This window comes from Aythya fuligula, chromosome W (genome assembly GCF_009819795.1).
Source record: "Aythya fuligula isolate bAytFul2 chromosome W, bAytFul2.pri, whole genome shotgun sequence".
Taxonomy (NCBI): Eukaryota; Metazoa; Chordata; class Aves; order Anseriformes; family Anatidae; genus Aythya; species Aythya fuligula.
In genome coordinates this window covers 11,661,176-11,680,160 of record NC_045594.1, presented here as the reverse complement: position 1 = coordinate 11,680,160, position 18,985 = coordinate 11,661,176, and the positions used below count along the sequence as shown (strand labels likewise).

Below are 18,985 nucleotides of genomic sequence, written 5' to 3'. Positions count from 1 at the left end.
TGGTAGCATCTCTTTAAAGATACTAACACATACAGGCAAGCTTGCCAACAAGATCATACTACTAGTTGTGCTAAAGCTTTTTGTGACAGAAACTAATTTAATATCAAGAGATATTTTTCAGATATTTTTCTCACAGGATTAGCAGCTTCATTTCTTTCACAAAAGTTTCCAACAACTCACTGCCAAGCTGCCTGCATGATGCAAAGCTAAACTATAAATTCATAACAGATTTCAAGTTTGAACAGTGTTTTTTTTTAACCTCAAATATATCTCCTACAAAGCATCGAAGATCATAAAGAACAATTTATAACGTTGAAATATCTCCTGTAGAATAAAAGCCCTATCTAAAAGCCAAAGGCTTGATTATTTTTAAATCAATATGTTTTCACTGAGAAATAGCCATCAGCAGCACTTGATTTTGAAATAACACATGGAAAAATAAGTAATTATTTCTGTAGAGAGCAAAAGAGGGGGAAAAACATCTAATGGTTATCAGAGTGCAACTATGCAGAGTGCAACTATGCACCAAAAATATTTGTCAAACTTATATGCAGGATGAAAATATTTATTTTGAAGTTTATCAGTTCATAAAAAGTATTTAAGAATGAAAAAAGTGCCATCTAAGCACAAAATACTGACCTGAGCTCTTTTTTCTCTAAGTTCCTGCTGTTGTAATCTTCTTTTTTCACGTTTCTCTTGCAATTTTTCAACTTCTTTTACACAATTAGATTTTCTACGTGCTTAAAGAAAATTATATAATTTAAAATATTTTCTGTGTTACATGCATGGATTTAGTATTTACACTACACTTCAATTATATTAATTTATCAATAATTAGAATGCATTTATATCAATTATATATTCAAGCAAATCAGTATTAGTACAAAATAATTACTGCAATTTAATTTCTAAAATTTATAGAATAAATGAATTAAATTATGGGAATGGGGCAATAATTACACAACCAAAAATATAAGGACAGTGACCCTTAAAAACACTTGAACACATACATGTGAACTCTTGGTTTGTTTTAAAAGAAAGCCCAAGCAATTTAAAACAAACCACATTCATGGTTTAAAAAAATATAAAGGAAAAAATAAATTATAAATACTAGTGCCCCAGTGCTCTGAAAAAGCTTTGTAAGGAAGCCTACAGACAATTGTGTATATAGACCATTTGTCATTTATGGAAAACAACATAATCCAAGAGAATGTACATGTAATGCCAAGAATGAAAGAATCTTTGACACATGGTTTACATACAAGGGGGTCCAAAGTCCTTTTTTGCAGCTTGAACTGGAGATATATCTGGAACACTACCATTCTGTTGTGAGGAGGAAGATTGTTCTGGAAGCCGAGTGGGCCGTGCACGTGCAGAACCAACCACTGCAGACGAAAAGCACAAAGCTGATCTAGAAATAACATTTCTATCCAGTTTTGAAGTGTTTTAGTATGACAAGATAAAACAAGGACCATTTTGAGACACAACAATTTTGTGGGGCCAGGGGGGACCATATATATGGAAATATACATATGGAAAGTTATTTGTCATATAGATGGAAAGTCAAATGTCATTAAAGACATTTGGTATGCAGCCTTTTTTTATCCTAGTGTTATATACCAACACAACATGAAATACCAATGCTGCCCAAGCATATTTTTAAATACTCTACTACAGAATTAGTACAACTTATTATGTACATAGTATGTACTTGGAGATATGCTGTCCGTAAGTGCTGCAATTTTATTTATATTGTGATTATGCCCAAAAACACAGCAAGAAAATGACCCTGCTGTTTCGCAGTCTCTAGAAATTAGAAAATTGTCCCACACAATAAAATATCTGGAGGCCTACAATATCTGGAGGAATAGAGGGATAGAAATGAAAGGCAGCCAAGTGCAGCTCAATCTACAAGTGAAAAATCAAACCTTTTTGACACCATATTAAAAGGGATATGGATACAATTGACATGTCTACCTAAATTTATGCATGGATTCCCTATGTGATAAGGATGCTAATTTCGAAAAATGCAGTGATATCTGTTCCCAGTGAATGCAGCGGGAGTAGTGAGCATGCAAGCCTCTCTGATAGAGCTGAATATTTTAAGTTGTTTTTTCAAAGAGTTGCTTCAAGCACCTCTGCTTCAGCTGGCCAGTTTCTTGTACGTGCTACTAATGAGGTCTGACAGAAAAGCATGAAAGTGAAGGTAACAGCTTTGATTAATAGCTTAGAGATGACATTCCAAAGGCCAGTACAATGTACAACATGGAGACAACTATGGAAACAGGTATCAAATGGGATAGACAAGACAAAGTCCCAAACATCATAGGAGATCTACTTTACAGCATGAATTAACTCCACTAAACAAGACCGTATGCTGAGAAAAGCTTAATTGCAAGATGAACAAAGAACTAATCCTTAGGTAGGCTGTGAACAGTAAGATGCATAGTACCTATTAAAAAGCAAGTTACAAGGTTAATCCATACAAAACGGATCATTTACTACAAATGACATAGAATGATAGAATATCCCGAGTTAGAAGGGACCCACAAGGATTATAGAGTCCAACTCCTGGCTCCACACAGGACCACCTAAAAATCATACCATATGCCTGACAGTGTTGTCCAAACACTTCTTGAATTCTGACAGGCTTGGTGACATGACCACTGCCCTGGGGAGTCTGTTCCAGTGCCCAACCACCCCCTCAGTGAAGACCCTTTTCCTAACATCCAGCCTGAACCTCCCCTGTCACAGCTTCATGCCATTCCACTGGGTCCTGTCGCGCCCTCCTCGTGCCTGCCCCACCGCTCCCCCTTGTGAGGAAGCTGTAGATCACGATGAGGTCTTCCCTTAGTTTCCTTTTCTCTAACCTGAACAAACCAAGTGACTTCAGCTGTTTCTCATACATCTTCCCCTCTACACCCTTCACCATCTTTGTAGTCCTCTTTTGGACACTCTCTAATAGTTTTGTCTTTCTTATACTGTGGCACCTAAAACTGCACACAGTACTTGAGGTTAGGCCTCTAAAAACTTGTATAGATGTGAGGACAGATCATCAATAAAATGTCTCAAATTGAGACCATATTCGTTTGAAAAAAAAATTAAAAACAGCAGCTGGGAGAAAGAGTGGAGTAAGAAACAGCCTTGCAGGTGCCAAGGTCAGTGAAGAAGGAGGGGGAGAGGTGCTCCAGGCACCGGAGCAGAAGTCCTCTGCAGCCTGTAGTGAGGACCATGGTAAAGCAGGCTGTCCCCCTGAAGCCCATTAAGTACCACAGTGGAGAGGGGTTCCACGCTGCAGCCTGTGGAGAAGACCACGGTGGAACAGGTTGACCTGCACCGATGGAGGCTGCGACCTGTGGAGGACCCCCGCTGGAGCAGACTCCAGGCCAGACCTGTAGCCCGTGGAGAGGAGCCCACGCAGGAGCAGGTGACCTGGCAGGAGCTGCTGCCCGTGGGGGACCCAGACTGGAGCAGTTTGCTCCTGACCGATTGAACCCGGTATATAGACCCATATCTGGAGCAGTTCTTGAAGAGCTGATGCCTGTGGGAAGCCCACACAGGATCAGTTTGGGAACGACTGCATCCCATGGGAGGGAACCCACGTTGGAGCAGGGGAAGAGAGTGACCGAGAAGGAGCAGTGGAGACAAAGTGCTATAGGCTGAAGACAACCCCTGTTCCCTTGTGCCGCTCGGGGGGAGGAGGTGGAAGAGGGTGGATGGGGGGGAGGGTTTTTCTGGTTTCTTTCATTTGTTCCTCACTTCTCTAGCTTGTTAGTAATAGGCAACACATCTTGCTATCTCCCTACTCTTTTTTACGAATCTTTTTTTTTTACGAATCATTTTTACTTGGCTGCCCACCTGAGTAAAACCACCACAAATGGCACTAGATTAATGTCTGAAAGAATCATTGCCATCACCAATACAAGATAATTATGCTCAGTACAGGAGACAAAATGAGAACATTAAGCAATAACTATTTCTTCTCATATTATAGATGCATTACATCTGTAGTCATCTAACACATACTTCATTTCACCTATCCGCCTGTGATAATTCCACATTTTTAATAGATTTTTCTGTAGGGAAATAATGTGTAGGGTTTAAATGTTCTTTGAATTAATGTTTATACACAGACTGTTAGAAAATTAAGCTTAAAAATTGAAAGAGTAAGAATTCTAAGTGCACTACTTATAGTATATTGAAACACTCAAGCTAAAGCAAACTGAGGATGTTTTAATTTGAAAAAGTCCATGCATCATTTATTGTAGGATAATTAACTTCAAATTTTTGTACCTTTAGTTCATTCACAAATTCACAAATCTCCTAATGCTATATTGCTTAAACTTGCACATAAATAATATTCATACAGTACCTATTCCTAAATACACATAGAAGTAATTCTAGGAATGATGTACCTACATCAATTCTAGGAATGATGTTCTATGTCACATGCGTACATACTGAATTAGAAATGCAGTTTTATTAAAGAATTTTAGATGAGCAGGACGTTAAAATGTTCCCATATATTTGCTTCCTTGAAATGGAAAGATATAACATTTACCTCTGTTATCTCTAGCAGAGGTATCATTCTTAATAGGTGCCACAGCTCGTCGACTCTATAAAGAAAGAAATCTCCATTATTTGATCACCTTATTATTGAAAATTTTAACTGCAGCCCCACCTCTGTTTCTAACACAACATCAGCAATACAGAGAGGTAATTATTTCCAAATCCCTCCTTGAAGAGTCTTGGGTGGAGACTGCTATATGTACTTTTTCAAATCAACCTTCTTTTGTATATTTTTCCTTGAACTATACCTTGTTATATGAATATTAGTCCCCAACTCCCTCCTTGCCAAACCTGTTCATAGAAAATTTTTAGAAATCCTTTTTTACCTATGGTGAATGGAGAACACATTTATCAAGTAGCTCCACAGACAAAAATTAGATTTAAAAATTAAAACATAACAAAATTACAGAAGTCCTGTAAGTTTAATATGAACGCATTACATAGGTACTACCAACCTTCACAATTCTATTTACTTTGGCTAATGGAATAGGTGGTGGTGGTGTCTCTGGACTAGGTTCAGTATCATCATCAGGTGCAAGATCTGGATTAAGTGAAAATATGCTCTCCAGGTCAATCTGTTTAAAAGAATATAAAAAGATGAGTCTAAGAACAAATTCATCCTCTCCATTTCTGCTGTTATGTTTCAGTATAAACAATAAATACATTTAGTGTTTTTACCTCACAATTGGTTATTTCTATAACCTGATGTTGTGGTTTAACACAACAGGCAACTGAGCACCACAGAGCACTTCGCTCACTCCCTGCCAGTGGGATGGGGTAGAGAATTGAAAAAAAGGGTTGAGACAGACAATTTAATAAGACAGGAAAAAATAGTAAATTAAATAATAATAATTATATATATGTATATAAATAAAAGAAGTGATGCACAATGCAATAGCTTACCACAGGCCACCGATGCCCAGCAAGTCCCTGAACAACAGTAGCTCCCCCTCCAACCCCAGCCACATCCCCCTAGTTTTATTCTTCCAGTTGTTATCATTCCACTTGATGTCATATGGTATGGAATATCCCTTTTGCCAGTTTGGGTCAGCTGTCCTGGTTCTGTCTACTCCCAGCTTTTTGTGCACCCCCAGCCTCCTCGCTGGCAGGGCAGTATGAGAAGCTGAAAAGTCTTTGGCTTAGTGTAAGCACTTCTCTGCAACAACTAAAACATCAGTGTGTTCTCAGCATGAATTTTCTCCTAAATAAAAAAACACAGCAACATACCAGCCACTATAAAGAAAATCAACTCTATCCTAACCAAAACCAGGATAATACCCACCCTTTATCGCATATGATTTATGTCAGGCTTGGGTCTCAAACTTTCCAGTACATCCCAATTAATCACCACAAACTTTCCTGTCTTCTGATATATACACACAGATATTCCTTTGGTGTATGGGTCATCCCTCTAAAATGTCCGTTGAATTTGTTTAGTCCATGACTTTGGGTTCCATCTGTCATAGCAGTCCATCAGGGCAGGAGAGATGATGAATCGTGTTGGATTGTTCCATGCAGAGGCCAGCTCTGGTTCCAATACTGTTGCGCTTGTCCAGTTCTATCACCACTGCAATTTGCTTGGTTCCATCAAAATTCATTTGTCATTATCTGGGTGACTCTTACTGTGATACTATTAATATGGCATACACCAATCATAGTAGTGATGACATGCAGTATCATATATCAATTAATATCATATGATTCAAATCATTGGCTATTCTCACCCAACATTAAATCCCCTTGAGGTACTCATTGGACTTCCCCATCGTTCTGCATTATCCATCAAATGCACCCAGGTCCCTGAGCAAAAGCAGTCCCACCGATGGGTTTGTCTTTCCTGAGGCAGGATAAACACAGACTGCCTTCACCAACGTGTTCTTTACATGCACTACAGGGACTTTATCCCCTTTTACAGTACGTAACAGGTTTCACTGGGCAGGTCCGGGTTGGTTGGCAGTGTTGACTAACCAGGTGGCCTTTGCCAAATGTGTATCCCAATGTTTGAATGTTTCAACACCCATGGCTCTCAGCATAGTCTTTAACAGTCCATTATAGCACTCGATTTTCCTGGATGCTGGTGCATGATAGGGGATGCGATACACCCACAGTACAATGTTCTTTAGTCCAAGTGTCTATGAGGTTGTTTTGGACATGAGTCCCATTGTCTGACTCAATTGTTCCTGGGGTGCTGTGTTGCCATAAGACTTGTTTTTAAAAGCCCAGGATAGTGTTGTAGGCAATGGCATGGGGCACAGGATATGTTTCCAGCCATCCAGTGGTTGCCTCCACCATTGTAAGCACATGGCGCTTGCCGTTGCGGGTTTGTGGGAGTGTGATATAATAAATCTGCCATGCCTCCCCATATTTCAGCCATTGTCCTCCAAACCAAAGTGGCTTTAACCTCTTGACTTGCTTGATTGCAGCATGTTTCACATTCACGGTTAAATAAAATAATAAAGAACTCACACTTATGTTGCCAGTCCAGATCCACCTGAGCCACTTCAGTACTAGCAGTCTGATCGACCTGCTGGTTATTTTGATGGTCTTCAGTGGCCGGACTCTTGGGTACGTGAGCATCTATGTGGCATACTTTTACAAAACAGGTTCTCTACCCAGGCAGCAATATCTTGCCACAATGTGGCAGCGCAGATGGGTTTGTCTCTGCATTGCCAGTTGCTCTGCTTCCATTGCTGTGACCACCCCTACAGGGCATTTGCTGCCATCCATGAATCAGTATAGAGAGGGAGCACTGGCCACTTTTCCCATTCAGCAATATCTATAGCCAACTGGATGGCCTTCACTTATGCAAATTGGCTCAGTTCACCTTCTCCTTCAGCAGTTTCTGCAACTTGTGTAGGACTCCAGACAGCAACCTACCACCAATGATGCTTTCCCACAATATGACAGGACCCATCAGTGAACAGAGCATATTGCTTCTTATCTTCTGCTAGTTTACTATACAGTGAGGCCTCTTCAGCACACGTCACCTCCTTCTCTAGCGATATTCCAAAGTCCCTGACCTTGGGACAGTCCATGATCACTTCCAAGATTCCTGGGAGACTGAGATTTCCTATTTGAGCCTGTTGTGTGATAGATATAACACCCTTACTTCACATAGCATCAGTTGCATGATGTGTAGAGAGTCCTGCCCAGCACCAGCAGTTGGGGTGACAAGAAAGCTTGTGTTTCCATTTTGAAACTTTGCAGAGACATAGCTGTTATTTTTTTTTTTATCACATCCATTGGAATCTGACAACTTCAGTCTTGCCATTTTATTCCTAAAAACTGTATCTCCTGTTCAGGTCCTTTGACCTTACTCTGTTTAATGGCAAAATCAGCTTTCAGGAGACTTGGATTATTTTCTTCCCTTTCTCAAAAATTTCTGCCATGTTGCCCCCACACAATTATGTCATTAATATATTTCAGGTGTTCAGGAGCTTTCCCCTGTTCCAGTCTGGATCAGTCCATGTCAAATGGTAGGGCCATGTTTCTAGCCCCAGGGCAGTCGATTCCAGGTGTACTGGACGCCCCTCCAAGTGAAAGCAAACTGTGGCCTACACTCTATTGCTAAAATGATGGAGAAAAATGCATTAGCGATATCAGTTGTGGCATACCACTTGGCTGCCTTTGACTCTAGTTCGTATTGAAGTTCTAGCATGTCCGGCACTGCAGCACTCAGCGGTGGCGTGACTTCATTCAGGTCATGATAGTCTCCATTAGTCTCCACTCTCCAGTTAGACTTTCACTCTGGCCATATGGGACAATTAAAGAGCGAGCAAGTCTTGCTGATCATTCCTTGGCTCTCCAGACAATGAACCAACTCATGGATAGGAATCAGGGAGTCTCTGTTGGTACGATATTGCCGCCAGTGCACCATTGTAGCAATTTGCACTTGCTGTTCTTCAACCCTCAACAATCCTACAGCAGAAGGGTCTTCTGAGAGACCAGGCAGGGCAGAAAGCTGCTTAATCTTTGTGCTCAAGGAAGCTATGCCAAAAGCCCATCAGTACCCTTTTGGACCCTTGAAGTACCCTCTCTTGAGGTAGTCTATGCCAAGGATGCACAGAGCTTCTGGGCCAGTCACAATGGGGTGCTTTTGCCACTCATTCCTAGTTAGGCTCACTTCAGCCTCTGATGCAGTTAACTGTGTGGAATAATTGCCTGAGGTGACTTGGAAATTAACTTATAATACCAAAACACAACTCCATTCCAAAGTCTACCCGCTTATGGGAATTGACAGGGTGGTAACAGAATTGGAAGAAAGAGGCATTATTAAAAGGACCTATTCACCCTACAATTCACTAGTGTGGCCAGTAAAGAAACCAACCAGGCAATGGCATTTTATAGTAGATTACAGTTAAATGCTAATACCACACCTTTAACTGCCACAGTTCTGAACATGGCAGAAATAGTGACATTGATACAAGTCACTGCCCATCCTTGGATGGGTGCCTTAGATGTTAAAGATATGTTCTTAATGATTCTTCTTGAACAGGATAAAGCACAGTTTGCTTTCACGTGAAAAGGAATCCAATATACTTGGATTATACTATTATACTATAATAGGCTTCTTCAAGGATATAAACATTCCCCCACAATTGCTCACAATGCTTTTGCAAAAATCTTAGCAGAGATTCCTGTTTCACATCCTGATAGACGGAAAAAGTCAGGAAAGTGTAAGAGACACAATGGAAAACACTCAGAGAACACTGCTCAACTAAACCCCTATGCATGGGAAGCCAAAGATTGTTCAGGAAATGTACACCGGATTAGCACCCAGTGGATCTCACCCTCTTTTTAATCCTGCTGGTTGAATACAACCAAGCATATTTTATTTCCTTTTGTGTTCACAGGAATCCTGAGTGAACTGCATGTGGACAGCTGGAGAATCACAAATCAGCAGTTTGGATTGCTAAAACTATGCTTCACCCTGACCTTAATGCAAACCCATTTGGTTTGTAGCCAGAAAGACCCAGAATGGCCATGGTCCCAAGCCCATGTTAAATACACTGGAATTATGGGAACACGTGCCGTCAGGGAAAACTTAGTTACTGTGGTTGTGCATGGAGCTGAGACATCTCACTGTGACACTGTGACATCTCATAATGACCCTTGGAACTGTCACATTGTCACAGTATAGTGCAAGTGTTGGAACATCTCAAAACAAAAAGGACCTAAATCTCACTACTTCAGTTTTACATGTAAACAAAATATTTTCAAAAGATGAATGGGTTGTAATGATTCTCTTTGGATGGCTGATCTCCAAGCCACTTCAGGTCAGACAATACAAATCAGTTGCCGAATAACTAATGGGTCTACTTACAATAGGCCGACTGAAATTAAGACAATTTATGCTGATTCTTCCAGACCCAAAAATTATAGTACTGACTGTAACAAAATAACTGAACCAAATTCCGACTGTTGGCACAATTTTACTTTCACCAAACCTATAATTATGTACCATCTTTGGGGTTACAGAGACACCAAATTACTATTTGAATTTATGATCGTTACAGCAACATCTATGTCAACTGCAAAGGGTAAGAAGTCTCTGCCCCTACAGATGTTTGAAATTGTACCAACTCTGCCTCCCATTAATCTAACTCCTTCCATCTTCAACACAGGTCCTTACCTAATTAAATATGTGGGCCAATAAAAGGTTCTCTTTAACCCTAGCTGGTATCTAAAAAGGGTAGATGGAACGCGACTAGACTGAGGGTATATTATGTTATTTGTGCATCTGTACTCATAGAATCATAGAATATCCCGAGTTGGAAGGGACCTATAAGAATCATTGAGTCCAACTGCTGGCACCACATAGGTCTACCCAAAAATTCAGACCATATACGTCTTCCCAGGTCATTACTGCCAATGAATTGGCATACAACAACAGTGCACTCCGTACAAATTTCTGCCACATGGGTTGTGTGCACTTGACTTCATCTGGATCTCTGGGAATCTGTTCATTGTTGTGAGAAATATCCCAATAATTTTCTAAGACAGGGTCTCTTGTGAAGCTGATTTATTCACAATTGCAATGGCAGGTGTCCTGCAAGGAGGGGTGTGCAGCAGAAGTGTATCGTAGCCCTATATCCCCTATTACCCGATGCTTGATTCCTCATTGGCTGAGTACTATAGGTTCACAACCTACCCGACGCTTGTTACTATGCCCTGTATGTGCAGTTTTATATGACTAACATTCCCTGTGCAATCGCTTTTAAATATGCAAAGTTAGTGGAATTTTGCACTGCAAAAACATAACTTTAATTCTTACAGTTCCCCCTTCGTCTTTTCTTACTCCTATTGTTGGTTTTGAACCTCTTCACATCCCCCACTCGAGTTTTTCCAACATTAGGGCACAATATTTTTCTTCGGATGTCATGGGAGATGACAGTCTCTGCCAAGAACATACATTTTTGATATGTCATACAAGGAATAATACAAGGAATAAGCAAGCAGATCAAAATACACAGTACTATTATTACTAGAATACTATCAAATAGTTGCTTGAGCCAATCCCATCCAGGCAACCACGAGGTCAATTTTTCCCGAATGTCTCTAAATCGCCACGAAGTGTCGTCTTGGGCCACCTCATGTAAGATCTTGGTTTTCTCCCTAATATTTCTGAGATCAGTCTCAATTCGCCCCGTTTGGTCTACATACATACAGCAACTGGCAAGTTGCAAGTTGCAAAGTGCAAGGCCAGTAATACTGGATTTCCAGTACCAGTAGATTCTGGAATACCATCTTTAACAGACTTGTCACCTCCTCTTGCAGTGCCTGGATCGCATCTAGAGTGCTATTTTCTAATTCTTTGACTACAGCTGAGATATTCACAATGTCTTTTTCTAATTCATTCACCCCTAACCAAGGGAAAAACCACCTCACAAAACTTTGAAACGCTATTCCTCTCTCCACTAGAGGAAGTCCTCTTGATTCTGGGTAGGTGGGTCCCAAGGATGCCTGTGCTTTGGCTTTGAATATCCTCAACAATGGTTATGTTTGGAATTATTGCCCCCAGGGTGCAAGCTCCCTTCCATCCTAGGGGCAACACCTACCGGGCCCTATTACCACATAGCCAATACCACCCTTTGTAGTTCGGGACTGGTCATCCAGTTACCAAATGATTCCCGCGCGGTTTTTGGTGTGCATTATATATATTAGCACTCCTGTAATTACCACATTCGGAACAATATGAATAATTTCCTACATCACAGGTAACATTTCCACACCTAGGTTCAGTATTACTGCTCTCTGAATTTCCATCAGTATTTTTTAAAAGACACCTTTGATAACAAGTTATATTGTAACCAGGATTACATGTAGGAAGCTCAACTTCAAAATCTATTCTCTTCCAGGGCTGGGCAAAATCCATCGCTTTTAGAGATCTAGAGAATCCAGAGACGATTGCTGCTGGTAACAGAATAGCAGAAACAAGGGCTTTTTAGTATTCCTAGGCATCTGTTTGCAAATCCAGCAGTTATTTTCATAGAATCATATAATAACCCAAGTTGGAAGGGCCCCATAAGGATCACCGAGTCCAACTCTTGGCTTCACACAGGTCTACCCAAAAATTCAGACCACATGACTAAGAGCACAGTCCAAATACTTTGTAAACTCTGACAGGCTTGGTGCTGTGACTACTTTCCTGGGGAGCCTGTTCCAGTGTGCGACAAAACTCTCAGTTAAGAACCTCTTCCTAAAATCCAGCCTGAACCTCCCCTGTCACAGCTTGACACCATTCCCTTGGGTTCTATCATTGGTCATTAAAGAGAATAGATAGGTGCCTGCCCCTCCACTACCCCTCGCAAGGAAGCTGTAGGCTGCGATGAGGTCTCCCCTCAGCCTCCTCTTCTCCAGGCTGAACAGGCTAAGTGCCCTCATCCACTCCTCATACGTCTTCCCCTCTAGGCCCTTCACCATCTTTGTAGCCCTTCTCTGGACAGTCTCCAATAGTTTCACATCCTTTTTGTACTGTGGTGCCCAAAACTGCACACAGTACTCGAGGTGAGGCCGTGCCAGCACAGAGTAGAGCAGGACAATCACTTCCCTCGACCGACTAGCGACGCCATGCTTGATGTACCCCAGGATACGCTTGGCCCTCCTGGCTGCCAGGGCACACTGCTGGCTCATGTTCAGCTTGCTGTCAACCACAACCCCCAGATCCCACTCTGCGGGGCTGCTCTCCAGTGTCTCGTCGCCCAGTCTGTACATATAGCCAGGGCTGCCCCGTCCCAGGTGCGGGACCCGGCACTTGCTCGTGTTAAACTTGATGTGTTTGGTGATTGCCCAGCTCTCCAATCTGTCCAGATCTCTCTGCTAGGCCTTTCCATCCTCAGCAGAGTCAACAACTCCTCCAAGTTTAGTATCAGCAAATTTGCTCAAAACACCTTCTAGTCCTACATCCAAATCGTTTATAAAAACATTGAAGAGACCTGGCCATAAAATGGAGCCCTGGGGGACCCCACTAGTGACCATCCTTCAGCCTGATGCAGCCCCATTTACCACAACCCTTTGAGCCCTGCCTGTCAGCCAATTGCTCACCCATCGTAAGATGCTTTTGTCTAGCTGTATGCTGGACATTTTGTCCAGTAGGATCCTATGGGAAACTGTGTCAAAAGCTTTACTGAAATCCAAAAAGATCACGTCAGATGGTTTCCCCTGATAGACTAGACGGGTGACTTTATCATAAAAGGAAATCAAATTTGTTAGGCAGGACCTTCCCCTCGTGAACCCATGTTGGCTGGGACCAATGACTGCATTGTCCCCCAGGTGCGCTTCACTAACTTCAAGGATCATCTTCTCCATAATTTTACCAGGCCCTGATGTGAGACTGACAGGCCTGTAGCTGCCAGGGTCCTCTTTCTTGCCCTTCTCTAAAATTGGCGCAACATTTGCCAGCTTCCAGTCTACTGGGACCTCTCCAGATTCCCAAGACCATTGAAAAATAATTGAGAGAGGTCCTGTGATGACGTCAGCCAGCTATCTAAGTACCCTGGGATGAGTCCCATCCGGACCCATGGACTTGTATGGATCCAGGTGGAGCAGCAAATCCCACACACATTCAGGGTTGGCTGGGAGTTTATCATTCCCACCATCACGGTCCTCCAGCTCAGGGTACCCAGGGTCCCAAAGTCCATCATCGGCATTGAAGACGGAGGCAAAGAAGGCATTAAACGTCTCTGCTTTGCCTATGTCCTTGTTTATGAGGTGACCATCCCCATCAAGTAGGGAACCTATGTTTTCTCTGGTCCTCCTTTTTCTGTTCACATATTTAAAAAAAAAAATAAATTATCATCTCCCACAGAGACGATAAATAAATAAGAGAGAAATAAATAAATAAGCTAGCACTTGAATTCCTCAATAAAACAAATACAAAAGGATTTCTAATTAGCTGTCCTGCTAATTCCTGTCTGAACTCCAAGTCATTCTCCCTCTCAAAAATTTGATTTTTCTACTTGTAAAAAGGGGATAACAAGGTCAGCCTTTGTAATCTAGTTCACAATCAATAGATGAAAAACACTGTTTATAAGCTATGATATAGAGCTCAGAAAGGCAAATTCAGTACGACAGAAGACAATGCTTGCCCAACAGCTCCTATTCCAAATAGTCTGTAAACAAAGAATAATGAAGTAAATTAGGATTTATATTATCTCTTTGTTTCCAGTTCAAATTCCAAAGCAACATTCATAGAGACTACACTGTATTTTTTAAATAGAAAGGTTTTAAAATAGTTAAAAGTTTACCTCTTTGCCTTTAGTATCTCCATTTTCAATCCATTCAACAGTTACACTTTCATTATCTTCATTTAGGGATGTTACCATAGCTTGGTGAATTCGGCCTAGAAAGGAAACACAAATGAATATTTATTAATCAGATGAAATTCCAGAAGTTATTTGAATTGCTGTATGCAGAGAGGCAGGAAGAAGAAGGTTAAAAAAAAAAAAAAGGGAATAAATAAAAGATGGTTCCTGGCCACATACTGTAAACTGGCATAGATGTGATCCATTAGCTGAGGCTCTAATGAAAGAGTGCCCAAGTGAAAAAAATCAAGAAACAGAAAATTGAGTGGTATGTAAGAAAAATACCATGTGAAATCCATGCCACTTAAAAACTCTTTTTTTTTTCTTTTTTTTTCTTTTTTTTTTTTTTGTCAGAAGTTTTGATAACATTTCCAAGACCACTATTCTTTCATGGACAGGAAAGTTTACTGTGGTGTGCTCTACAAAGGCTTTTTTGTCTCCTTTCTAGGACAATACAACATTAAATGTCCTGACATAGGAGTAAATCTCCCTAAAATTATATTCAGTTGGTAATTCAGCTAAAACTAAATTTCCTGCAACAATAATAAAAATCATCACTTTATCAAACACCACTAACATAAATTCTTAGAATCCCATTGCTAAGACTTCTCCAGTGAAAGACATCAAGCCAGCAAGCCCCCATAAAGAAGAACAAACCCAGTAAACTTCCAGTAGGAGTACAGATTTTCCTTACTAAATATGAAGTATAATTTATTTTTTAAAATATCCTCTATCACACTTTATCGTATTTTCTAGGCATGGTAGCAAGGAGTGATTAGATGAGCAGAGCAGCCATGTGCTGACACAAAAAGATCAAGATCCAAGTGTCACAGTGAGTTCACATCCATGCTTTGCACTAATACCAAAAACTAGACTTTCTGAAGAATACAAGTCCAATAGAACTGCTCCTCTGATACTCTATTTTAAGGAGCCATAGCACAAGCAATCCCTTACGTCATTGCATTTCAGAGGGAAACATGCATGATATGGTAGAAATGAACTTTAAATAATGTTTTATTTGTATCAACTCCCAAAAAGGGAAATATATATATATATATATATATATATAAAAAACTCTTATATATATAAAACTGTCTTTATCTCAACCCACAGGATTCATTTTTTGTCTGATTCTCTCCCCCCATCCTAGAGAGGGAGGAGGAGCGAATGGCTATGTGGTACTTAGCTGCCGGCTGGGTTAAACCACACCAGTTGCTTTTGGCACCCAGCATGGGGATCGAAAGGTTGAGATAAAAGATCTGACCAGAGCATGTTAAAACAAAAATTTTATAAGCGTTACATCAGTTTAATAGTTGTTAATCACAATGCTGATTTTTGTGATCTCAGGTCTGCTGTGCCTGTTTTCCAAACTGAGTTATATAGCACATTACTTTGTGTATGTGTTCCCTCTTGTGCTGCTTGACTTCAGCAAGGCTTTTGATACCGTTTCCCACAGCATTCTCCTCAAGAAACTGGCTGCTCGTGGCTTGGACTGGCATGCGCTTTGTTGGGTTAAAAACTGGCTGGATAGCCGGGCCCAAAGAGTTGTGGTGGAGTCAAATCCATTTGGAGGCCAGTCACTAGTGGCATCCCCCAGTGCTCAGTGCCGGGGCCGGTCCTCTTTAATATCTTCATCGATGATCTGGACGAGGGCATTGAGTGCACCCTCAGTAAGTTTGCAGATGACACCAAGCTATGCACGTGTGTCGATCTGCTTGAGTGTAGAAAGGCTCTGCAGGAGGATATAGATAGGCTGGACCGATGAGCTGAGGCCAACTGTATGAAGTTCAACGAGGCCAAGTGCCGGGTCCTGCACCTGGGGCGCAATAACCCCAAGCAGAGCTACAGACTGGGAGATGAGTGGCTGGAAAGCTGCCTGGCGGAGAAGGACCTGGGAATATTGGTTGATAGTCAGCTGAATGTGAGCCAGCAGTGTGCTCAGGTGGCCAAGAAGGCCAATGGCATCCTGGCTTGTATAAGAAGCAGTGTGGCCAGCAGGTCTAGGGAAGTGATTGTCCCCCTGTACTCAGCTCTGGTGAGGCCGCACCTCGAGTACTGTGTTCAGTTTTGGGCCCCTCGCTACAAGAAGGACATGGAGGTGCTCGAGCGAGTCCAGAGAAGGGCGACGAAGCTGGTGAGGGGTCTGGAGAACAAGTCTTACGAGGAGCAGCTGAGGGAGCTGGGCTTGTTCAGCCTGGAGAAGAGGAGGCTCAGGGGTGACCTTATTGCTCTCTACAGATACCTTAAATAAGGCTGCAGTGAGGTGGGGATTGGTCTGTTCTCCCACGTGCCTGGTGACAGGACAAGGGGGAACGGGCTAAAGTTGCGCCAGGGTAGTTTTAGGTTGGATGTTAGGAAGAACTTCTTTACCGAAAGGGTTGTTAGGCATTGGAACAGGCTGCCCAGGGAAGTGGTGGAGTCACCATCCCTGGAGGTCTTTAAAAGACGTTTAGATATAGAGTTTAATGATGTGGTTTAGTGGAGGACTTCTTAGTGTTAGGTCAGAGGTTGAACTCGATGATCTTGAGGTCTCTCCCACACTTGAAATTCTTTGATTCTGTGATGTATACATTGCTTCCACTGGACACCTGTTTAAGTATGAAACCCATCTTGGTCTGTATCTACCTGTCATTGTCTAGGTCTCCTCCACCTTGCATCTTCTGGAGAAACTGACTGCTCATGGCTTGGACAGTTGTACAGTTCACTGGGTAAAAGAATGGCTGGACAGCCCCGCTCAAAGAGTCATAGTGAATGGAGTTCAATCCAGTTTGCAGACGGTCACCAGTGGTGTTCCCCAGGGCTCAGCACTGGGGACAGTTTGTTTAAAATTTTTATCAGTGATCTGAATGAGGTGATCAAGTGCACCCTCAGTAAATTTGGAGATTATACCAAGTTGGACAGGATTGTCAATCTGCTTGAGGGTAGGAAGGCTTTGCAAAAGGATCTGAATAGGCTAGATTGATGGGCTGAGTCCAATTGCATGACATTCAACAAGGCTAAATGCTGGGTGCTGCACTTGTGTCACAACAGCCCAATCCAGTGATATAGGCTCATGGAAGAGTGGATGGAAAGTTGCCCAGCAGAAAAGGACCTGGGGGTGCTGGTCGATAGACAGATGAACATGAGCCAGCAGTGTGACCAGGTGGCCAAGAAGGCCAATGGCCTCCTGACTAGGGAAGTGATTGTCCCTCTGTACGTGGCACTGGTGAGACTGCACCTTGAATACTGTGTTCAGTTTTGGGCCCCTCACTACAAGAAGGGTATATTGGATTTCCGTGGCAAGGGTTTGGTAGCGGGGGGCTGAAGGGGTGGCCTCTGTGAGAAGAGTCCAGAAGCTGCCCCATGTTAGATAAGAGCCAGTTCCAGCCAGCTCCAAAAGGGACCTGTCGCTGGCCAGAGCTGAGACAATGAGCAATGCTGGTTACGCCTCTGTGAGAGCATATTTAAGAAAGGGAAAAACTGCTGTGCAACAGCAGCTGGGAGAGAGAGGAGTGAGAAACAGCCCTGCAGACACCAAGGTCAGTGCAGAAGGATGGCAGGAGGTGCTCCGGGTGCTGGAGCAGAAGTTCTCCTGCGGCCCATGGAGGGGACCTGAGAGAGGTAGCTGTTCAGGCCTCTGGCTGCAGGGAGTGCAGCCAGACCGCCTGTTTTCAGGTGGAAGGTCTGCTCGTCATGGTGGCTGAGCTCAAGGAAGAGGTGGAGAGACTGAGAAGCAGCAGGGTGTGTGAGCAGAAGATGGACTGGTGGAGTAATTCCCTGGTGTGCCAGAGGGAAGGGTGCTGGGGAGATGCCCCCTAGAGGATGGTGGAACCCCTGCCCTGTCGCTATCAGGCAGAGGGAGAGGACCAAAAAGACAAGGAGGGTTGGAAGCAAGTCCCAGTTCAGCGTCGCAGGCAACCCCCCTCCCTCCCTTCCTACTTTGCTTCCCCAGGTGCCCCTCCATAATAGGTTTGAGGCCCTGGATCTTGAAGGAGAGGTAGGTGAGGATGTGGTGGAAGGCCTGCCACGAGGTCACATCAGAAGAGGCAGCTGACACCATGCCTCAAGACCACCTCCAAAAATAAAGAAAGAAGGGTAATTGTAGTAGGAGATTCCCTTCTGAGAGGAACAAAGGGCCCAATATGCAGAATTGACCCTCATCAAAGAGAAATCTGTAGTCTAACTAGAGCCCAGATCAAGGTTATCACCAGGACACTCCCCAACCTGGTGTGCTCAACAGAGTACTACCCACTACTGATCTTCCAGATAGGTGGGGAGGAAGCTGCATCCTGCAGTCTGAGGGGAATGAAGAAAGACTTCAAGGCCTTGGGACGGTTGGTGAAAGAGTCTGGAGCACAAGTCATTTTCTCTTCCCTCCTTCCATTCTGGGGTGATGACGTGGGACAGAATAGAAGGATCCGGTCCATAAATGATTGGCTATGTGACTGGTGCTACAGACAGGGATTTGGGTTCTTTGATAATGGCTGGTTTTATGAGACACCAGGCCTGACAGTAGTATGCGAGAAAGATTTATCTCACAGGGGCAAAAGGGTTCTGGGACAGGAATTAGCATGGCTCATTTGGAAAGCTTTAAACTAGATCCGAAGGGGGAGGGGGTTGTAGCTGGGCTTGCA

The 18,985-nt window shown here is 42.6% G+C and overlaps 1 protein-coding gene across 3 annotated transcripts in view; it reads right to left on the bottom strand.

Moving 5' to 3' along the window:
- Window positions 1-18,985, bottom strand: part of LOC116501382 (kinesin-like protein KIF2A) — a 129,608-nt gene that overhangs the window by 65,112 nt on the left and 45,511 nt on the right. For all 3 annotated transcript variants that reach the window (XM_032206904.1, XM_032206905.1, XM_032206907.1), the window contains exons 2-6: window positions 14,316-14,410; window positions 5,025-5,144; window positions 4,562-4,616; window positions 1,263-1,385; window positions 640-740 (exon numbers count right to left, since the gene is read on the bottom strand). In XM_032206904.1, coding sequence (XP_032062795.1) covers window positions 640-740; window positions 1,263-1,385; window positions 4,562-4,616; window positions 5,025-5,144; window positions 14,316-14,410 — 494 coding nt within the window. The remainder of the gene's footprint in view (window positions 1-639; window positions 741-1,262; window positions 1,386-4,561; window positions 4,617-5,024; window positions 5,145-14,315; window positions 14,411-18,985) is intronic.